The sequence below is a fragment of the Myxocyprinus asiaticus genome, chromosome 7 (genome assembly GCF_019703515.2).
Source record: "Myxocyprinus asiaticus isolate MX2 ecotype Aquarium Trade chromosome 7, UBuf_Myxa_2, whole genome shotgun sequence".
NCBI classification, from domain to species: Eukaryota; Metazoa; Chordata; class Actinopteri; order Cypriniformes; family Catostomidae; genus Myxocyprinus; species Myxocyprinus asiaticus.
In genome coordinates this window covers 46,336,826-46,361,498 of record NC_059350.1, presented here as the reverse complement: position 1 = coordinate 46,361,498, position 24,673 = coordinate 46,336,826, and the positions used below count along the sequence as shown (strand labels likewise).

The 24,673-nt window shown below is 37.1% G+C and overlaps 1 protein-coding gene across 1 annotated transcript in view; it reads left to right on the top strand.

Annotated features, from left to right (window-relative positions):
• Window positions 1-2,294: 2,294 nt before the first annotated feature.
• prkcba (protein kinase C, beta a) overlaps window positions 2,295-24,673 on the top strand; it is a 41,402-nt gene continuing 19,023 nt past the window's right edge. The window contains exons 1-5 of the mRNA XM_051702179.1: window positions 2,295-2,674; window positions 3,219-3,250; window positions 15,087-15,169; window positions 18,186-18,297; window positions 23,892-24,020. Of these exons, the coding sequence (XP_051558139.1) occupies window positions 2,499-2,674; window positions 3,219-3,250; window positions 15,087-15,169; window positions 18,186-18,297; window positions 23,892-24,020 (532 nt within the window). The 5' untranslated portion in view covers window positions 2,295-2,498. The remainder of the gene's footprint in view (window positions 2,675-3,218; window positions 3,251-15,086; window positions 15,170-18,185; window positions 18,298-23,891; window positions 24,021-24,673) is intronic.

Sequence of the window (24,673 nt, the reverse complement as noted above, 5' to 3'; positions counted from 1 at the left end):
ATCCAGTGAGTGGCAGTTCTGCGGACAGAAACGCCTTGTTGATGAGAGAGGTCAACGGAGAATGGCCAGACTGGTTTGAGCTGACAGAAAGGCTACGGTAACTCAGATAACCACTCTGTACAATTGTAGTGAGCAGAATAGCATCTCAGAACGCACAACACATTGAACCTTGAGACAGATGGGCTACAACCGCAGAAGACCACATCGGGCACTTTTATTAGGACCGCAGTGTTCCTTATAAAGTGCTCAGTGAGTGTAGGTCAGGCTCGAACCTTGGTCTCCAAGATAAGCATTTAGTTCTTAAAGGAATATTCAGGGTTCAATAAAAATTAAGCTCAATCGACAGCATTTGTGGCATAATGTTGATTACCACAAAAATTACATTCGACTTGTCCCTCGTTTTCTTTGAAAAATAAAAAAATAAAAAATGCAACATTCTGGGTTCCAGTGAGGCACTTACAATGGAAGTGAATAGGGCCAATCTGTAAATGTTAAAATACCCACTGTTTCAAAGGTTTAGCCACAAGATGTGAACAACATACACTATATTGCCAAAAGTATTCGCTCACCCATCCAAATAATTGAATTCAGGTGTTCCAATCACTTCCATGGTCACAGGTGTATAAAATGAAGCACCTAGGCATGCAGACTGCTTCTACAAACATTTGTGAAAGAATGGGCCGCTCTCAGGAGCTCAGTGAATTCCAGCGTGGTACTGTGATAGGATGCCACCTGTGCAACAAGTCCAGTCGTGAAATTTCCTCGCTACTAAATATTCCACAGTCAACTGTCAGTGGTATTATAACAAAGTGGAAGCGATTGGGAATGACAGCAACTCAGCCACGAAGTGGTAGGCCACGTAAAATGACAGAGCGGGGTCAGTGGATGCTGAGGCGCATAGTGCACAGAGGTCGCCAACTTTCTGCAGAGTCAATCGCTACAGACCTCCAAAGTTCATGTGGCCTTCAGATTAGCTCAAGAACAGTGCGTAGAGAGCTTCATGGAATGGGTTTCCATGGCCGAGCAGCTGCATCCAAGCCATACATCACCAAGTGCAATGCAAAGCGTCGGATGCAGTGGTGTAAAGCACGCCGCCACTGGACTCTAGAGCAGTTGAGACATGTTCTCTGGAGTGACGAATCACGCTTCTCCATCTGGCAATCTGATGGACGAGTCTGGGTTTGGCGGTTGCCAGGAGAACGGTACTTGTCTGACTGCATTGTGCCAACTGTGAAGTTTGGTGGAGGGGGGATTATGGCGTGGGGTTGTTTTTCAGGAGCTGGGCTTGGCCCCTTAGTTCCAGTGAAAGGAACTCTGAATGCTTCAGCATACCAAGAGATTTTGGACAATTCCATGCTCCCAACTTTGTGGGAACAGTTTGGGGATGGCCCCTTCCTGTTCCAACATGAATGCGCACCAGTGCACAAAGCAAGGTCCATAAAGACATGGATGAGCGAGTTTGGTGTGGAAGAACTTGACTGGCCTGCACAGAGTCCTGACCTCAACCCGATAGAGCACCTTTGGGATGAATTAGAGCGAAGACTGCGAGCCAGGCCTTCTCATCCAACATCAGTGTCTGACCTCACAAATGCGCTTCTGGAAGAATGGTCAAAAATTCCCATAAACACACTCCTAAACCTTGTGGAAAGCCTTCCCAGAAGAGTTGAAGCTGTTATAGCTGCAAAGGGTGGGCCGACGTCATATTAAACCCTATGGATTAAGAATGGGATGTCACTTAAGTTCATATGTGTCTAAAGGCAGATGAGTGAATACTTTTGGCAGTATAGTGTATGTGTTAACATGATTTTAGTGTGATAAAATAGCTTACTAACCTTTTCTGTGTAAAGTTATAGCCAATTTTACAACTTTGGTGCCATGATGGAATATTCCTTTGCGCCATCTATGCGTGTGCACAGCCCAGTGCGTACAAATATTATACTTTTATATTGTAGGCCTACTTTTAAATACTATGTAGTCTCCCAAGTAAAAAAAAAAAAAAAAAATGCATGCATTGAAATGATAAAAGAATCAGCAAAATGCTGTCTAGAACTAAATGGAAAATAAGCAAGTCACGCCATGACATATCAACTTCCCAAAAGTACTCTATTGTATGTCAACCCAATCAGCATGTGCATCTGTCACTTAAGTCACTTCATTTATTTCTTTATTTATTTATATAAATATGGACGGGTTTCTCATCTAAGATATACAACCAAAATATTTCTCTCATTTCGCAATACAGTTATTCAAAACGACTGTGCAAAAGGGGGCGTGGTTACAGTGTCACTAGAAGCACCGCTGTCCGCGCGCTCCGGCACAACAGTCAGCTGGGGAGAGGCAGGCGTGTGCGCGCTCGCGTGCCGACCAACCGGGAAGCGAAGCTCAAACCGAGCAAGACCCCGTACATCGGCGCAGTCTACAAGTCGGAGTCGAATCGCAGAGATTTGTACCCACTGTATCTATTCGACGCGCGGATTTTTAACGCTACCGTCACCATCATGGCCGACCCAGCGGTGCCAGCGAACAGCACTGATGAGGGTGAGGGGGGCGCGCGAGGTTTCGCCAGACAGGGCGCTTTGAGGCAGAAGAACGTGCACGAAGTGAAGGACCACAAGTTCATCGCGCGCTTCTTCAAGCAGCCGACCTTCTGCAGCCACTGCACCGATTTCATCTGGTGAGTCGGTGTTACTATGTTGGGGGGGGTGATGGGGGGTTGGTACGAGAGGTGATTTAGGGGGCAGCTTTGACGGTTGCGAAGGGCACAGGTGACTCACTTGATGCTCGTGACAGGAAAACCCCTCCTGACACAAACACACCACAAGCGTCTGAACGCACTCAAACATCCGCAGTAGTGCCAAAACTAAACAAAGACGCCGAGCGCAGACGGGAAAAGACATTCGCGCAACCAGCGACTCGGTACAACGAGTCCAACGCAATGCTGCAGTTCTGCACATCACTAGAAGAGATATATATTTCAGTGCAGTTGCCAGAAAAACACATTGTATGCATTTGGGTAAACTATTGCACATTAATCTAGGCTCTGCAGTAAAAATAAATGTCAGTAGTATCATGAGAAACTACTATTAAACCATCATCTTTCTTGCAATGCATGTGGAGATTTGCGGAATATGGCGCGTGTCTTGGTGCTGAGCGCATAGGAATGCGTCCAGATTTGGTGTCTGTGCTGTTTTATAGCTGTAGTCTCATCTCTTTTGCAGGGGTTTCGGCAAGCAAGGCTTCCAGTGTCAAGGTAAGAGATTTCAGCGCTGAATGTCTGCGCATTTTCACTGGGTGAAACTGTTTATGTTCTGTTACATGGTATCTGTGTCTGTTTCCCTGATTTTTTTTTATTGTGGACAGTGTTGCAACAATGAGTGCAAGGCTTATATTCGCGAAGCCTTTGCTTTTCTGGTGGTGGGTTGAAGAAATTGGCTTTGACATTTGGTTTTTGTGCTTCAACGCACAGGCACCTAAGGCCCCTTTCCCTTTGTGCATGTACAGAGTGAACATTCAGGTATGAAATACTAATACTCAGGCACTGATGAGTGGAGTGAAATGTCAGAGACTGATCTGCTATCATACTAGAGGTTTGGCAACAGTTTCCTGAACACATCACCTCCTACTCGCATCATTAATGGACAGTTAAAAAAGCATTATCATCATCCACAGTTATTACATCACAGTGCTGATTGCTACACTAGATTCATTGCAGGGGAGACTAGGGCTAGTTGGCATCCTTTCTACTTCTGTATAGACCTTGACTACAAAGAACATTTATTGCCCAGTGGAATATAAAACAAAAATGTACCCTATAGTGGGGCATGTTATCACTTTATATGAGGTTGTAATTGTCACGAGCCTGCTGTTTGACTCTGATTTGAGAATAAAACTTTTTTTCACAACATATCATTTTACAATGTATTAGAGGCTATTGAAATGCTTTCCAGCTACATTTAAACAATTATGAAATGCAAAACTATTAATTAAAACAGAAATAATGGAAAAGATGACGTGCAAAAATATCAAAACATTGCCATGGCCAACAAATATGGAAATCGCTGTCAATTGTAATCAATTGTAAAAAAAATTTTTTTTTAAATCAGCATTTAAAATAGATGTGACAACCTGCTTCGACCCAGCATTTACAGTAAGTAATCTTGTTCGAAGAACACAGTTCAAGTTTTCAGTTAAAAGCGACATTCAGTACAAAATATGCTATTAAAGAAATAGTTCAACCAAAACAGAAAATTCTCTATCATTTACTCACCCTCATGCCATCCCAGATGTGTATGACTTTCTTTCTTCTGCTGAACACAAACAAAGATTTTTAGAACTCGGTAGGTTCATACAATGTAATGAGATCTGAATGGGATCCAAAACTGTGAAGCTCCAAAAAGCACATAAAGTCAGTATAAAAGTAATCCATAAGACTCCAGTGGCTTAATCAATGACTTCTGAAGCGATCCAAACAGTTTTGGGTGAGAACAGACCAAAATCGAATTCCTTTTTCACTATAAATCTTGACATCAGCAGTCTCCTTGGCGATCATGATTTCAAGCGCCATCTAGTGCTCTGTGCATGCGTAAAGCTCTAGGAAGAGTAATTGAGCTTGAAATCATGATAGTGCCTAGAGACTGCAATGGCAAGATGTACAGTGAAAAAGGAGCTACATTTTGGTCTGTTCTCACCCAAAATCGATTGGATCGCTTCAGAAGACATATATTAAACCACTGGAGTCGTATGGATTACTTTTATCCTGCTTTTATGTGGTTCAAATTTCAGGTCACCATTAACTTGCATTGTATGGACCTACAGAGCTGAAATATTCTTCTAAAAATCTTTGTTTGTGTTCTGCAGAAGGAAGAAAGTCATGCATATCTAGGATGGCATTAGGGCGAGTAAATGATGAGAGAATTTTCATTTTTGGGTGAACTATCACTTTATGTAATCCTGCTTATAGTATATCATGCCCAGTCATGCAGGTTTTCAGGCTGTACACACTATTTCTGGACTTATACAGAAAAATGTCCCACATATCTGGGCACAACTGAGAGCTGCGTATGCTTTAAATATTCAGCACAGTGATTTTTTTTTCACTGTTTTTATTTTAATTTTTTTATACAAATAGACATGTAGAAAAACTTTGGTATTCAAACTTCCAAAAAGTGAAGATTTTAATCTTAATGGTGATATGTTAACATACTATGAATTACACCACTATTGTCAGATTGAAACTGTCATCTGCGTGTTTTAACACAAATGGCCAGCTCGGAAATAACGCCTCGCTCCTGTATTTTCTTCCTCCACATGGTCTCCAACAAATTTATGGAATTAATTAGTATATTTTATCATGCTTAGCAGAGCATCTCTCTTCAACATTCTTCTCTTTTCTCTCTCTGATGTGCATAACTTTTGCAAAATAATGCACACCGGCTTTGATTGGCTTCCTAAATATTTCCATACACTAGCCCTTCATTTTCTGACAACATTTTCCTCTGGCAACAATTTTATGAAAGCCTGCCAACATGAGTTCTTTGATTTGTCTAATTTGCATATCGATCTCTCTTCCTGATACAATGCACACTTGGCATAGTACCAATTTTAACTCACTGACATATTGCATAATCAAAAGTTTGTATGGATTCACTTTCTCTTCTTGTGTATTAAAGAAATGGAGCAGAAGTACATATCCACTGTGTTTATACTGTATAGTTACAGTACTCTGGGAGAGCCAGTTTAAGCAGCTGCTGATTTAGCGATATGGTAGCATTCAATGTTGATCATTTACTATGTGGGCACACACACAAACATACTTACAAGAAATAAAGATCAATGAAACAAAGCGCATTTAGACCTCCGTCTAGTTCATATTTTCATACACGCATACACACACAGGCTGCACTCTTCTTTGTGCACTAATTACAGTTCTCATTTGACAATAATAATTGTCATATTTGTTTGTTTGTTCATGTGGGCATTTAAGCAGATTAGCTGACTTTGTAAGACTCCATGAAATCAAAATGGGAGATTTGTGGCTTTTAGTCCATGTCTATAATCTTGGAGGTCATCTCTGTTTGTTAGTGTACTCCTAGAAGTTGAAATAAATTAACTTTTAGAACATTTAAACACTTTTTATACACTTTTAAAATGTTATTTTCTGGAAAGAAAACGGATGGACGGTCTTAAAATCCAAAAAAGCTCATTTTAATAGATTATATTTACACATCCATAAGTCCCATCTCTTATATATAATGAAGTATACATGCTCATTTATCAACTCTTGTTTGTGTATGAGTTTGTAAGGGGAAGTGAGGGTAGAAGTGAAAAATAAAGTTAGATCAAGCATTACGAGAGTAGGTCAGAGCTTTTTTCCCTGACCTAGTTCAGGTAACAAAGGGATGTGTTCGATTACAAGCACAACAGCTATATTTACCATTAAATTTTACTGGCAAATAATTTTAGACTTAGACTGAGGTGAAAAGAGCGAGGTGGTGAAAAGGAAGAGGGAGATAATGCAAACAAGAGGCTTAACTAAAGGCTACCTTTGATGTTGAACCTACTAAAGCTAACAGAGACACACTAGAAAATACACAAAAGATACTTTTAATAATGGCATTTTTACCTATACAGCCAATTATAATGTTTTTTTTTTTATTTTTATTTTTTTATTATGCCATCTTTTGTAATGCTGTTTATGTAGGCATTGTAATGTCAAGTGAGAACATGTTCATTTAAATGTAGAAAACCAAGCAGGTAGGGTTGTATTAAATTACTGAGGATTAAAACAAAATGGAACTGTGTTGTTATTAGGGCTGAAACGATTAGTCAACGTTATCGACAACGTCAACAATAAAAAAATTGTCGACAAAAAATGTAATTGTCGAATAGTCGTTTGATCTCATTTAATGTAACGAGATTATATTAAATGTATTCATATTCATGAGATCATATTAATGATAATGCGCAAGAGCAGCACTGCAGCTCGCGCCTGACTGAGGAGAGGAAGAAAACACAGCTCACAGTCCAGTGCACTCTAAACCTTCCAAACAGCTTCAGGTGATGTAGATCGCAACGTATGAGGGAATTGTAATGCAAAAATATAAAATAAGTAAATACAGAAGCACTCTCGTTGTGGAGTAAGTGGAGCTGGAGCTCTTTAAAGGAAACACCCCGGTGTTGCATCTTAACTGCAGTTATATTTAATGCGTTATAGCTTTATTAAAGTTCAAATAATAAGGAAGCTGGTCATGTAAATAACTACAAACTCCGAAACGGGCATTTCTCTGTGCGGTCAGCGCCTCTTCTATGAGTTCCCCAATCTAAGGGGGAGAGATTGAAACTGCACCCGGCTGATGTACAATCTGTCACGGGGATGCTCATCCCTTGAGCGTGCACGCTTAATGCAGCTAGATTATAACGTGATGACTTGCGACTTATCGATTCATAATATATGCGTCACTGTCCATTTTTTATCGTGAAGAAAATTGGCAATATGCAGCTTTAATAAGAGAGAGTTTGTTGTTTTGTGAGTTAAAGATGGATTGAAGTGAACAGAAAGGTGAGAGAGGGTAGTCTTCGCCCCATTATTCACTGCAACAAAATATGATTTTGATTTGTTTTTGTTTTGGCTTGTTTTCCCATATAAATATCTAAAACTCCTTTAAAACAATGTACATTTTCTTAAGCAGCTATACTGCAGAAGAAAACATTTTTATCTGAGAATGTTGAATATAATATTAAAAATAAATTATATAAAATAATAAATTATTATTACTAAAAATCCTTAAAAAAAGATGCATTCACCTGAGATATTTAGACTTGCTTTTAGAGAATAGATCTTGAATATAAGTATATTTTGTCTTTACTGCACTCACAGAAGTATAACCAAGTGAAAAAATATATTATATACAAAATACACTTATATTTAAGATATATTCTTTAGCAAGTCGAAATATCTTATGTTGCATCTCAAGTAAATGTATCTTGTTTTAAGGATTTTTAGACAATTTTAAATGGAAAACAAGACAAAAACACTTATTTTTTGCAGTGAATTTCTTTACTGAATTAAACTAAAATTAAAGTTTTTTTTTTCCCTTTAATTCAGTGAATGTCATTTAGAGGTATTTTTAAAAGATGATTTCGTCCTCTTTATTGTTAGTAAGCATGTTTATTACAACCTTTTAAGTCGGGGCACAAGCTGAATAATTAGTTAAGGGCTAACGATTAATCGTTGCAATAATCGCCGAATAGTCAAATAATCGTTCTAATAATCATTAGAGTAATCGATTATCAAAATAATTTGTTGTAAGATATGCAAAATAAGTTGCAGCCTTACTGGTTAAACAATATGTAACACTATCATTTTTATAATTTCAAAATTGCTACTCGTTTTTGTTATCAATCAAGTTTTCATTTATTGTATGTACATTTATAATTTAAAAATATGCATATACTTTCAGTGGCGTCAGAAGAGTGCTGCATATCTGATTCCACTTGGCTGATACTTAAAGGCACAGTTCATCCACAAATGAAATTCTTGTCATCATTTACTCACTCTTGTGTTGTTCCAAACCCATATTATTCTCTTTTTTTCTTCTTCTGCAGAACAGAAAAGTAGTATTTTTTTAATTAGCTGTGATTTGGTCACATTGCATGATTGCATTTTTAAGTTTTTGATTGTCGCTGGAAACTTTTCATGCCTGTTTAGGAAAGCTCTGGCTGTGGTTTTCGCTAATGGGTATGCGTAAAATGTGCTTTGAAGGTGTGGGAATTGGAGCGGGATTGCTTCTCTGAAATTCCACCAAGGGGAGCTATGGCACACAACAGTCTTTTTCCGAAATATAATATCGCAATAATTTTCTCCATAGCTGAATTAGTTTTTAACGATAACTTATAAACTTTTAAAGACAAACCTACCGTGAGCTCCGAGGTTGTTGATGGTATATGCTTCTGTTAAAGCCATCAGTTTGGATTAAATAAAAAAAAAAAATTTAAATTGTGTTTTAAAGTGGAATTCCTGGTGAAGAACTACAGTATCAATGATCTTGCTGAGAAAGATCCACCAATCAGAGAATCAAAGCCAACAAAGCGCGCCAAAAGAGCTCCGCATCGACCGCCCACTTCCATGACGCACTGCGTAAAATGTATTGTTTCTATAATTATAATTAATAGTTTTGTTGCATCGTTTTAAATTCAGTTAAGCGTCTTTTGTAATGCTTCAGGGGATTGAACTTGTAGTCATGCCATCTCGAAAGACGTTTAGTAAACAGTCTTGTACCTTTTGTCCGATTTTCAAATAATTTTTTGCTTCCAATCAAATTTTGTAATGTTGTGATTGCCCTCGGAGCTGGTTGGGTTTGTTCATGGCTTAGAACTCTTTTAAGAAGAATTTTATGAAAAACTTATGGTACAAATAAATGAGAAAAATACTTCTGGAACTAAGGCAGCTGAAAAAGAGGGTTGGCACTGTTGCGCTATAGCCGGCATTAGTGTATAATATAGTAATTTTAGTCAACTACAGTTATTGCAGAGCATCAGTTTAAAGAGAATCTTGCTGAGCAGGTTTGTTAATATTATTTACACTGTTGTTATGTTTATAGCTACCTGAGCACACACGAGTTATGAGGTTTGTTACTGTCACAGTAACACAAGAATGTTTGTTAAGAATTTACAGCAGGAGTGCACATTTGTAATGTGTTGGCCAAGCAAGACCTTCACTGTATACTTTGCACTTAGGCACACAACTTAAGTTTTTCTTTCTAAAATTGGGCTATGTCAGAGCTGTGGCATAGTGGGTAGTCCTCCTGACATGCCATTGACTCACAGGGACAACCCCTCCCTAATTTTCCTGTCTTCTTTGCTGTCTAGTAAAAATAAAGGCTAAAAAGCAATGAACGTTGCTTAGAAAGTTTTAAAGGGACAGAGACAAACTGATTGCAGCTACAGAGCCCCTTCATCACTAACTGCATGGACCCTCTGTAATCACACCTCTGTAATGACTGGAGGGCAATAATTGAAAAGAATGATCTTATTTATAATGAACTTGACTCTAATTAAGATGCATGTAGCTGTGGGATTTCCATTTTCAGAGATTCCATAATGAATGAGTGTAAAGGCCTAATTTTGCCATTTGTGCACAGTTTGAATACACTTTAATGAGTAGTGCTTGCTAGGACAAGCATCAAAATCGCTATTACATAAAGGCACGGTCACATTTACCTTTGTATGCAAAATTCAGCGGGCGAAGAAGGCATGGGCGAGTGTTGAGTGCGTGGGAAACCAGCAAAAAAACAAAATGCCAAGCAGCCTTGTTTTAGTGCTGCACTTAAAACTCTGTGAGGATGATGTTAAAAAGAAACTCGCAGTCAAAAAGATACCCTTGTCCATTGTGAATATTTAGTGTAGCTCTGTACGAAGCACCGCCCACGCAGAGGTCACTGCCAAACCAAGCAACTTCCTATTGGTCAACGCGGCGTACTCCACACAAAATCCACGAGGGCAAATTCTTCGCCACCGGAAGTCCATGGTGTGACATTCACAGTCGTGCGGATTCCCATTAAGATGACTTTATTTCGCCCGTGGAATTTCGCCGTGCAAAGGTAAATGTGTCTGCGCCATAAGTATTAAACTTTTGTGGACTGACTTGTAAAAATTTAGTTCCCATTTGTTTTGTTGTTTGTTGACGAGGAATATGAATCGTAAAGAATTTAATGATTCCGATTCCTCTTAACGATCACAGTGCCTTAATGATTCCATTAACGATTCTTGTATTACTTTTGTGAAGGAAATGTTTGAAAATGTTATTTAGAATTTTATTAATTCATTGATTTTATAAATAAGTTATTAGAACAAAACTCATGTTTATCTTACTGTTATCCAGTAATTACTCTGATTTAAGTCTCTCAAGCCTCAAATACACATACAGTTAACAATTCTTGGTTCATTTTAAGTTGGAAATGAATCAATTGCGGTTCAGTACGTAATTTTTATTTAAAGAACTGGCGGAAAAGAGTTATTCGTTTGGGAGGTAGTGCTGTATTTTTTTGTTGTGTAGATTCAATAAAACGGACTCATAATAGTCATCTGTTCGGGACTACACTAGTCACACTGTATGTTTTGTGTTGTTGATTCAAAAGAGCCGGCTCGTAATGGGAATGGAACTGCATTGGTCACACAGTAGGTTTCACACTGTAGATTCAAAAGAACTGGCTAATAAGAGTCATTAGTTTGGGAATCATACTACACTGGGCTGCATTTCCCAAAAGTATTGCAAGCTTAAGTAGATCGTAGAAACTATTGGCGCCAATGTTCTCTATGATCAACTTAAGCTTGCGATGCTTTTGGGAAAAGCAGCCCAGCTCAGGCTGTAGGTTTCACACTGTAGATTCAAAATACCCAGCTCAAAAGAGTCATTTGTTCGGGAATCGGACTACACTGGTCGCACTGTATGTTTTGCGCTGTAGATTCAAAAGAAATGGTTTATAAAAGCCATTTGTTCGGGAATCGGACTACACCGGTCACACTGTACGTTTTGCGCTGTAGATTCAAAAGAACCAGCTCATAAGAGCCATTTGTTCGGGAATCAGACTACACTGGTCACGTTGTATGTTTTGCACTGTAGATTCAAAAGAACTGGTTCATAAAAGCCATTTGTTGGGGAATCGGACTACACTGGTCAGGTTGTATGTTTCGCATTGCAGATTCAAAAGAACAGGCTCATATGTGCAATTTTTGGGGGAATCAGACTATACTGGTTGTGCTGTATGTTTCATGCTGCAGTACAAGAATGCACATTTGAGAACTGTTAAACCGAAAGCCATAAAAATCATCCAGTTCCAGTATTTCAAAAAAATTAAACCGGTTCTGAATAAGAAACCTATTGTTGACTATAATCAGAAACATCAGCATTATTCTAGGAAATCTAGGAGCAATTAATCCATGGTTAAGTGGCAAGTTTCAGGGTACAATAGTGTTTAGAAGTTTTTGATGCTCTAAGGAATCACACCCATATTTGGTTAAGTGTTTGCCAAAGCAGCTTTTCCTTTGCTGCTGTACCATATTTAAGTGTTTGAGAAGAACAAAAGGTCAAACTTTTAAATACTGAACAGGTCTGAACTTGCTTAGCTACCAAAGAAAACATGTCTGTGACATCATGGATGAGAAGTGTGTCCTATCATAACAATACACAATGTGTGCATGTTTATAATGGTGATATTGTCAAGAGTTAATCCGAGACAGGCTATAAACTTGACATTTAGCGGAGAGAGCCGTTCCACCCTCTTTAACCCTTAAGTCTTGTTGCTAGGCAACAGCTGACCGATTATGGAGGGAATGTCCTGGAATGCTTCTCTGGAAAAGGGGCAGGGTTAGACAGAATAGAATAGACTGTTAGCACAGAAAGGGGAGATCCTTTGGCCACAGTGTGGGCGGCTGTAACTCGACCGTCCTACCTCCTCCTTCGTGTAACCAACATTAAATACCTGTGGTTGGAAAATCAGTGTGTGCTAGATTAGTTAGATTACCATTTGTGTGTGCATTTTGTTCCCTCCCTTTTACCTCTACCTTTGTATTTATGTTTACCTGGTCTGTCAGGTCCTACAGGGTATTAAAAATAAATGCACGTAAATGCGTGTGTATCAGATGGATGGGTAGAGAGAGTTTGCAGTAAAATCACAGATCACATCAGTTGCCATTGAGTTGTCAACCTCATAAATAATTTCTGAATCAATGCATATTTAATAGTCTGGTTAATAATGAATGCAAGAGATCCCCTGTGATTAATGGTCTTTAACTTCTAGTTTTGTGTTGTGTGTATGTACTGTATCTGATTGTTGTTGTTTCTTTATTGCTGCCAAGTCAGTTTTATTTACATTGCACTTTTCACAATTCAGAAAATACTTCCTCTTATTAGGGTTCTTTGAAAAGACATCTTTTCTACAAGTCTGAGGTCAGAGGAGAGAAGACACTTTCAATAAGGATTAGATTTAAGCCGCAGTCAGTTATGCACAGGATGTGTCACACTTGAGGGCTTCTGGTTTTTATGAATAATAAATTACAAATTAAAAATAATATCATTATTAAAAAATATACCATCTAATCACTTTCCTGCAACAATAACAGCTTTGAAAAATGCATTCTTTGTAGTTAACCAAGTGTGTGACATTTCGATCTTCTATTGGTCACACGTCTTCTCGCCATATGAATTTGCACTGTTCACCAAACTCTCGAGCGCAGTGGAACGCGAAATTTCTTCATATGAGCTAGCGTTTCCGTTCACCAGAATTCAGATGCGCATGAACGGAAGTGAATGGAGTGCGAAGTGTAGTGTGACTGCAGCTTTAGATGTTAAATGCATTGTGAGATGAGAGATAGTAATTATTCTTTAGCCGGTTTTTATTTGTTCTATGCTTTTAAGAAGACCCAGACAAAATCTGCTGACTTTTTTTGTCATATCTTTTCACATTTCTACATCTAATTTTACTTTGGAGACTCCATTATAACAAAACTGGGTTTTGTGGCTTTTATATCTAGATATTAGTGTAATCTTAAAAGTTGATCAAATCAGCTTCTAGCAGATATATGCATTTAAAGTCATTCTCTTCCTGAACACAAAATGTGAAACACAACTTGAGTTGTTTGGCAGAAAGACATGTTTTTTTCCATACAGTGAATGGTGACAGGGGCTGTCTTTCTGCCTAACATCTCATTTTGTGTTCCACCCAAGAAAGAAATTAATACGAGTTTGGACCAACATGAGGGTCATTTTAATTTTTGAGTACATTTAGTTTAGAAAAAGAGTTTTGAAGGCACATTGTGATTGTACATAACCCCAGATTGTGTGGTTTATATATTATACAGTAGTAATCAATTGGGCAGTTAGACACATAACAAGATGTTTGGCTCAGGTCCACAATGTTACAAATATACCTAGACCACATTAAAAGACTAACATGTCATTGTTGTATTGATGTCAAGGTTATTTACACATGGATGCTTTTCATTTGTTGATTTACTGATAGTTTCATCTTTGTATGCAAATTCATTATAAACTGTAGTCTAGAGGGTTAAAGGTCATTGTGATTAAGAAGGAAACAACAAATCTAAATTAGACCGAGACTACTGATGTCATATTCTCTTTGAATTGAATAATTTTGATTGCAACTGTGTATATATATTAGGGGCAAAATTGTTTGGAGTGGTGTTAAATGATGTCACAACTGTGGAACAGTTGTAAATGTTTAAAAAAATTATTTTTACACAATAAATATTGAAATTGTTTTTTTGCACTCATAGTTTTAAAAATATAATAATTTGTATTTTTATAATCAAAATGTATTGTGTCATATTGAATGTCTGGGTCTGGTACAAGGCTAAAACAATAAAATCTGTACATAAAATGTATTTGAAAAACACCAAAAATAAATGCTGATGGCCTGGTAAAAAGTTTTCAATTGAGACATTCATGTAACAAAAAGAAGAAAGTTTATATCTGTTTGTTTTAGTAAAAATCAATCCCTGTGACATGAAAGTGCCCAGAGTTGAAGAAACACCCATATATTCAGTGGCCCCAAAACTATTTGAACGCTTAAGCCAAACTTAAAATTGATGAATTTCATTGCTTTCGATAGCAAAATATCAAACCCAGTGACATCTGCAAAGAAATGATGCTGGACCTTTTCCAATAATTTTCTACCCTATTTTACTCATCTTTTTAAGTGTTTTTTTTTTTTTTTGTGGATGTATGAATTCAGTTCCCCTCAAGTTCATACAGGTGTCCTGTGTCAAATCCATTCACACATTAACATTCCATTAACGGTTGACAACCAGAAAGTATCCAAATACTCTCTTCATTTTGAATAGTATATCTTTTGTTTTGTTATTGGGCTAAAACCTAAAACTTCACTATGCTTGTAAAGTTTGCTTATGCCGTCTTTTCTTAAAATAATTGCCACTTGGTTTTAATTTTTGGTATCTAATGCAATGATACATATTTAAGTTTGTCTTTAAGTGTCCAAATACTTTTGGGGACCACATTGTCTTGTATTGCATGTGTCTTGTACCTCATAGTTCTCTTTCTCTTTACCCAGTGTGCTGTTTTGTGGTCCACAAACGCTGCCATGAGTTTGTTACTTTCTCCTGCCCGGGAGCCGACAAGGGCCCCGCATCAGAGGTAAGTATCGTGAACTTATCAGAAAACAAACAACTATCTCAGCGCACCCACTAGGGTTGCACGGTATACTGGTACTAACTAAAGATCACAATACCTAAAAATGTAAAACAGTACGATATCATCTTGTTGTTAATTTCAGTACCATATTAAAGTATGCTGCCATTAGCTAAATGTAGTGTAATGTGAAAGTTTTGAGATGAAATCAATGACCATTTGAAAATAATAATAAAAAAGCCTCTATATGTCCAAGAGTGATCATTAAACAGCAGAAGGATGTCATTTAATGAAATAATATACAGTCACATGCGTTGCGTGCCACAGTATGACTAAGAGGTGCCTCTCTGCCCTGTCATCTCCTTCACACACACACAAACGCAACACACATTACTAATGCTTGATTTTCATGCAGTGTGTCCAATAGTATCCATCTGCAGAGCCACAGATCAGTGTGTTGAGTGTATAAACGGCTGTGATATAAGCTTGATATAACCTACCCTTCACAAACAGGAAGAACTTCAAAGATCTTTCAAAATAAAAGTCCCGCTGAAACGAGAGCTTTGTTTGACTGGATGCGTGAAATTGAAGACATTACGACAGAAAAATATTACTACTGTATAAAAGTGTAAAATTAAAAGGAGTCGCAGTAATACACATAGTAACAATAATATAATATTAAATGGCCATATTATTGGTATTATTATCTGTTAGCAATATCACATAAGCAAGTGTACTGAATATCAGCATGTTGTGATTCAGCCATGGCAGCCTTTTGCCTCAGGTAATCATATTGTTTTCATTTAATGTTTTCATTAATACTGTAAAGCACTATTGTGCATCTTATATATATATATATATATATATATATATATATATATATATATATATATATATATATATATATTAGTTGAAAAGTATTATATTTTAATTTGATTAAAGCTGTACAGTATGTATTTGATTAATCATAATTTGATCATAACATTTAATATGGAGTTCAGAAAAATTAATACAGAAAAGGCATTATTTGTATCTCTAAGACTTTATGCCATTCTTTTAGACAAGTAATTTTCTGTGTAATTTCATCCAAAATTGGAGTTTTTTTTTTTAATTTTTTTTTTATAAGTATCGAGTTAGTATCGATACCGAGGTACCAGGGCTGGTTTCATACCGAAGCCAAAATTTTATATCGGAGTAACCCTTGCACCCACCGCCCTCTCAGTCAGCCAGCCTCTTGTTGCGCCATCATTTCTGAAAGTCAAATACACTTCCTTTTCTTTGAATAAAACATCTTCGTATGACTAAGCAATACACACAGACACGCGCATACTCATGTATAAAGTCTGCTTGGTGAGCAGTTTAAATATTTATTCTGTGGTAACTGATTAAATACTGTTTAATGAAGCCTAACACTAATCATGTGGACGCTCTCAAAATGTATTCACATGGCAAGAGACATCAGTTTTCTCTTCTCTAATCTCTATTTATAACCGCGCTTCCTCCTAATGTGTAAAAGCAGGCACACACACACAGTCAAATACACACAAGCTTCCTGTGTTGTGTATTATCTCTGCATTGCAGCCAATTATATTTCTTTTTAGTGAATTTTACTTCGCCAGGGCATGAAGTGCCATTCTCATCATCCTTCTAGTAATCATAATTGCATCCCTCTAAAGTGCTGCTGATGGGTAGGAAGGCTTTGCTTGTTGACCCTTGTCAATTGACCCTGTTTTTATTGGGTCACAAGAAAAATACCAGATAAGATGATTAAAGGTGTTGATTAGTTTTTATTCATTTATTTCTTTATTTTTTAGCTTTTGCCAGCTAACAAAATATTAGAAGAAAAAATACAATATTCAAAACTGTGCCACACTATTTTTGTGGTAATCTTTGCAGCTCATTGACACTTTTGCTTTGGTTTCTACACTGGCGCCCCCTAGCTGCTAAAAATGTAAGACACTGTTTATGCCACATAGTAGCAGAGTGTACCTGCAGCATACTACTAAACTGAATATGCCATCTTTATCATGGGGGTTTTCAGTGGTTGATATACCTGGGTCAGAATGTGTGGGGGCTTGGGGCAAAAATGTCACTATAAATAACAAAAATGCCCCCCTAATTCAAAATGTTGGGGCTAAAAATGCCCCGTAATTAATTCCGTCTTTTTATATATATATTTTTTTAATTTATTTCCTAATATTTTATCTGATTAATTTCCATTGAAGATTGAGGTGCACTTACTCAAAATTAACTGTATTGGCATTTGGCATTTGATATATGTCTTCTAAAGTGATGCAATCTCTTTGGGTGAGAAATAGATCAATATTTAAATCCTTTTTACTATAAATCTCCACTTTCACTTTCAGAATGTGAAAGTGGAGATTTATAGTAAAAAAGGACTTAAATATTGAAGTGTTTCTCACCCACACGTATCATATTGCTTCTAAAGACATAGATTTTACCACTGGAGTCATATTGATAACTTTTTTGCTGCCTTTATGTTGTTTTTGGCGCTTCAAACTTCTGGCCACCATTCACTTGAATTGTATGGACCTACAGAGCTGAAATATTTTTCTAAAATACTTCCTTTATGTTCAGCATAAGAATGAAAGTCATACACATCTGGGATGGCATGAGGGTGAGGAAATGATGAGAGAATATACATTTTTGGGTGAAATATCCCTTTAAACTAAAAAAAAAAAAAAAAGTTTGCAAGATCTTCCCTGCCAAATTAAGCTGGAAACACATAATCACAGTTTGTGAAAAGGGTCCATTGTTCAAACAAACAGGTAGTTCTGCCCCAAACACACATCATTGGCAGAGAGCCGCTTCCAGGTTTTCTGATTGGCTGCGGTCAGATTCTTTATTTGCTAACAGCTGCGTTAAGTTATGAAATTGTCTGCAAAGATGCATTATATTATTAATATTTTTTTTTATTTTTTATTATTGCATATTATCTAGTGAGCTGTGGAATGTGGTGGTATAGATGAATACACTGACTCTTGTGTGTTTTGTGTCTCAGGACCCCCGCAGTAAACATAAGTTTAAGGTACACACATACTCCAGCCCTACATTCTGTGACCACTGTGGATCTCTACTGTATGGGCTCATACACCAAGGGATGAAATGCGATAGTGAGTACATGCACACGCACACACACACATTCTGAGCCAAAAGTGTGTCAGTACACAATGAAACCCTTCATACAGTGCCCTCTACTGGCTTGTTGATCTGCTCAGTTGGTGGAGATTAACAATGATCCCACATTGTTTCAGGTGAAGCATGAAACACAAATGTTGTTTGGATTTATGAATTAGATATATATATATATTTTTTCTTCTATTAAAAAAAAAAAAAAGAGTAAACATGTTTGGAATGGCATACTACCGTACTCTTACTACTACTGCAGTACATAGAGCATATTTTGTGGAACACTCTCCTACAATACAATGTGCTCAACTTGACCTTCCATTATCACAAGTTTGACGAATGAACTAGACGTAACAAAAGCCATGATTTCTAAAAAAAAAAAGTTGTTGGCACATTGTTTGATCGAACTGCCAAGAGTTACAGTAAGACATCTTTACACAAAATTGTATTTAAAATGCAAAATAGCTGTATTTATTTCCGATATGATACTAGACATCATGCGCTGAATTAAACATGCAATATACAGAGGACATGTGACAACAGTGTAGTGTACTACTGTTTGAAACCTTTACCATTTGATAATACCTATTGTTTAAAATACTGTTTTAAAAACATAAGAGGCAGCATAACGTGCAGGATGTGAATTATAGATTTTCACAAAATGGAAATGTTTATTTCAGATATCATGAAACTGAAGAGTAATTAAAGATACGGCTTTCTTACTAGTTACAATCACATTACAAATATCTGATATTAACATTGCCACTAGTTGAAATTCCAATTTCACATATCCACAATGTACTGCATGCTAATGTGGTGGAACAACCCCACCACACAATTAAAAATTTGAATTTTTGATATCAGTAATTAGATTGTTACTAGGGAAAATGTCCATTCCTGATATCAGCAACTGAGTAAAATGGTAATTTTTGATATCTGTAAATACATTTTAATATGTTAAATTCAGAATTTCAGATATTATTAAATGTAAGAGTAATTAAAGCTGTCTTAAAAGGCTTCTAGCTAGTTACAATCACATTATAGATAATTTGAAATTAATATTGCCACTAGTGAAAGCCAAATTACAGATAAATAAATATATATATATATATATATATATATATATTTTACTAGTTTTTGGGCTGGGTATGGCCAACCACCTCATGATACGATATGTATTGCATAATGTCATGATTTAATGTATCACGATGCATTGAACAAACCTCGGCAAACACGTGAGAGAGACCCAGCGGGGTCTGCGGGAGAAAGAGTGAATCATTCCAACTAGTACGAAATTCATTATAAAAATCAGTAATTGCGTTTTGAATAAGAGTAAATGACAGATCATTGTGAAATTGTACTAGTGAAAATGCAATTACAGAAATCAAGAATTAAACAATGTTTACTTGTTGAAATTTGATTTTTGATATTAAGGATGGGTATTTACGCAAGTTATGACGTCATTGTTTTTACTAGTGAAAATTCCATTGCTGATCTCAAGAATTGGGATTGTAAACCTTTAGGCTCTCCAAGGAAAATAAATTATTGTCAAAATATTAATAACTACAGTCTTGACCAACACAAAATAGGTATCGTTTGAAAGCTTAGAAGCTCAACTTTCCAATGCATGTAGGCATTATGACCAAAACTGAATAATTGCTTTGAAATTTGCAGACAAAGCAGAAGTGTTCCGTTTTGATAATTTATTTTAAAAAATTGCACTGTACATATTATTGCAATCAGTAAAAACATAAAACTGATCGAATAGCCATGTTGATGGAAAGCTGCCTGTTTGTTTTACTTACAGATAAAAATATAGTAATAGCTAAGTATATGTCTTTGACATTTATGTTTCATGTGAACAGGTGTTGATTATATGCCGCATTTTCGCTTATAACTTGACGAAAAATAAACTGAACATAAAATATTTTAAAATACCATTACTTAGAGGCAGTTATCTTTCAAACGAGACCGCACACAAGGTAATCAGATGCATAGATCATTCGATAATCCACACGAAGCACAATGTTACATGTGGCCACCAGGAGATGGTACCAAGTACATGACACAGACTCAATGATGACTCAGATGGCACAGAATGAAACTCATTCTGTGAAATCTTATTACAAAAAATCATGTCTGCATTAGACTTGCCATGATATCATAATTTTCACACCAGTGTGGTGTTCACATTCAAACCGACTAACACCGGTATTACCGCTGGTTGGATGCGAAGTGGTACTGTGGGGTAATTTTTGTTAAGCAATAGCCTACCCAATAACGCAAGGCAGCTTGATTTCAAACTGAACTTTTTTTGTTTTTTTTTATTTTAATTAAAAATTCAAATGACACTGGAAAAAAATGAACCTTCTTCAACCATGCATTCTCTACCAGTCGGGTATTTAGTTGTCCGGGCAAATATATCACTTATTGTAGGTTGTTGCGAGTTTAATGTTGCTGTATTATTACCTTTCTTCCCAGCACACAGTTTAGATGCTTTGGAAGGATAATGACTTTGAATGTGTGAATAAATTCATTTTGTTCCCTCCTGGGTCTGGGCAATATGCAAGACATATGTTCACAATATTTTTATTAAAATATATATATATATATATACACTATATTGCCAAAAGTATTCGCTCACCCATCCAAATAAATGAATTCAGGTGTTCCAATCACTTCCATGGCCACAGGTGTATAAAATGAAGCACCTAGGCATGCAGACTGCTTCTAAAAACATTTGTGAAAGAATGGGCTGCTCTCAGGAGCTCAGTGAATTCCAGCGTGGTACTGTGATAGGATGCCACCTGTGCAACAAGTCCAGTTGTGAAATTTCCTCGCTACTAAATATTCCACAGTCAACTGTCAGTGGTATTATAACAAAGTGGAAGCAATTGGGAATGACAGCAACTCAGCCACGAAGTGGTAGGCCATGTAAAATGACAGAGCGGGGTCAGCGGATGCTGAGGCGCATAGTGCCAACTTTCTAGTGGTTTTGATAGTGGTTTGAGTCAATCACTACAGACCTCCAAAGTTCATGTGGCCTTCAGATTAGCTCAAGAACAGTGCGTAGGGAGCTTCATGGAATGGGTTTCCATGGCCGAGCAGCTGCATCCAAGCCATACATCACCAAGTGCAATGCAAAGCGTCGGATGCAGTGGAGTAAAGCACGCCGCCACTGGACTCTAGAGCAGTGGAGACGCGTTCTCTGGAGTGACGAATCACGCTTCTCCATCTGGCAATCTGATGGACGAGTCTGGGTTTGGCGGTTGCCAGGAGAAGGGTACTTGTCTGACTGCATTGTGCCAACTGTGAAGTTTGGTGGAGGGGGGATTATGGTGTGGGGTTGTTTTTCAGGAGCTGGGCTTGGCCCCTTAGTTCCAGTGAAAGGAACTCTGAATGCTTCAGCATACCAAGAGATTTTGGACAATTCCATGCTCCCAACTTTGTGGGAACAGTTTGGGGATGGCCCCTTCCTGTTCCAACATGACTGCGCACCAGTGCACAAAGCAAGGTCCATAAAGACATGGATGAGCGAGTTTGGTGTGGAAGAACTTGACTGGCCTGCACAGAGTCCTGACCTCAACCCGATAGAGCACCTTTGGGATGAATTAGAGCGAAGACTGCGAGCCAGGCCTTCTCGTCCAACATCAGTGTCTGACCTCACAAATGCGCTTCTGGAAGAATGGTCAAAAATTCCCATAAACACACTCCTAAACCTTGTGGAAAGCCTTCCCAGAAGAGTTGAAGATGTTATAGCTGCAAAGGGTGGGCCGACGTCATATTAAACCCTGTGGATTAAGAATGGGATGTCACTTAAGTTCATATGCGTCTAAAGGCAGATGAGCGAATACTTTTGGCAATATAGTGTATATATTACAATATCCAACATCGTCAACCCCCCAGCTGAGGGATCGGTGAATATTCTTGCTTTAATGATTTTGCATTGAAAATTAAATTCATTTATTTAAAAAACTTTAACCAAAGACATTTCTAAATTCAAATTGCACCTCAAACAAAAGAAAAAGCAATTCAAATAACAAGGTGGTAAAAAAAAATAACCACCTTTCCATTTACCGTCACGCAACTATCTGTCTATGACAACAGGTGGAAAATTACTAATACAAATTAAGATCTAAAAACAATTATAAATGTAAACAATTATAATGATGATAATAATCACTGAAATATAAATCATGGTTCAAGGTGAACATTTTTTTATTATTTCATGATTTAATCACAAATGTATAGGCTATAAATAAAGTGACCCTGCAGAGTTGCGCTCACAACGAACTGCTCTGTGGAAAAAAGTTAAATGAACTTGAAGCAACTCCTGAGCTGAGATGGTCTGAGGTCATTTGCACCATTCTCATAGATGACACTCTTGCAAAAAAAAAAAAAAAAAAATTCAGACAACTGAAAGAAAGAGTGAGAAGCCTTTACATACATGTGTTCCACGAGACCGCACGCCTCCAAACAAACAGCGCATCAGACATGCCATAGACGGCTTTACAGTTACAGTTACAGTCATGCACATTATATTCGCTACCTGCAATTAAACGCCTTCTGTCAGTGCGCATACTTTGCTGCCTGTGTAATTTGATACATTTGTAAAGAACATCTGGCTTTCAGTGTGTTATTTAGGTTCATTTATCATGGGTCGCAAACTCTTCATTGGGCAACTATTGTTTATTTATGGCTATTCTATTCGTTAGGTTATTGTATTGATATTGGAAGTTCCATTCATAATTTTGAGTATGCCACTGAAACAGGAAATCTTTAAAAACACCCTCAGATCTTAAAGGGTTAACTAGTTCAAATTGAATTATAGATATCTATAATTAATATCCTGCACATGATTAAATGTCGAAAGTAGGGATGCACCGATGTATCGGCTGACAATATTTATCGGCCAATTATTGACCAAATTAAAACCAACCATTAAATTATATTGGAAATTATTTATTGTTAGAACAATAAAAAAGCTTTTGTACCTCTTTATAATTTTTTTAAGCATTTCTAAGTAAAGCAGTGATCTGATAACAAAATAAGCTAAGTGGCAAAATATCGTTATCGGCCAGTAGTTTTTTTCGTTAAAATCGGGATTGGCCAAAAATGTTCATATTGGTGCATCCCTTGTCACAAGTGTTTGCTATGGTATGCCTATATTCCATTCTGATGACAGCCGAATAAGGGATCATCTAATATCATGGTTAAGTGTGAAAGCCTTTCTCCTATAGATATATTTCAATAAATACCACCTTGTTGTTTGTGAATATGTAACTCTATATATATATACATATATACATATATATATTATTTATTTATTTATTTATTTTTATGTTTTTTGTGTTATATTTATAAATGCATCTATTCATTGCTTCAGGTCTACTTTACATGTTGTGCTAGTGTGGTTGTGATCTTTGTGTGTCTATATGTGAGTGTGGGTGTTTTGCATGAGTGTGTGTATATATCTGGTGTTAGTGGCGTTTGTGTGTGTCTTGGTAAGCTGCAGAGAGTGAGAAGGCAACGCTGCATTTGTGATGCTGTGAATCTAATTATGTGTGTTTCTATGCAGCTTGTATGATGAATATTCATAAACGATGTGTGGAAAATGTTCCCAGTCTGTGTGGAACAGACCACACCGAAAGGAGAGGACGACTATACATCACCGCTGATATCTTAAATTATGTTCTCACCGTAACCAGTGAGTTCACACACCCATTTATTTTTATTAACCATGCAGACCTCACACTGGCTTCTGTTGTTCTTAAATTAAACTAATTAGTAGTAAGAATAGAATATCATAGAGACTTGATAGTGGTAGACAACCACCTAGCAACTACCCAAAACACCCTAGCAAATGTATGGGCATATACCCACCCCCCCCAAAAAAGGAAAATATTAATTATTATTATTACTATAGACAATATTTAGATCACTTAATGAAGCAATTTTCCTTGAGAGGACCACACTTTACAAAAAATTACAGTTGCTACCTTAAAGAGTCATATTTACCTGATATGAACCTAAAAATGACTCTCATTAGTGTAACATATTCAGGTTGATCCAGACATACTTTTTTCTGTATAGATTCCCAATGCATTTTGTGGAGCGTTCATGTATTTTAAATGGTCACTATCATTATAAAACTATTTTTCCATAACAATGTACAAAGCTTTATGAACCAGAGCACCAGGTACAGATGAATGGCTGTTCTCTGGCTGAAGCAACAGAAACTAGTGATCTGCTGTGCTGTGCTGGTTTTGAATATGTAACGTTATAAGCAAATATGGTTGAATGTTCACTGTGTGTCAGCAACGGTTTAGATTCTTCAGCTCTGTTGTGCGATATTTGATA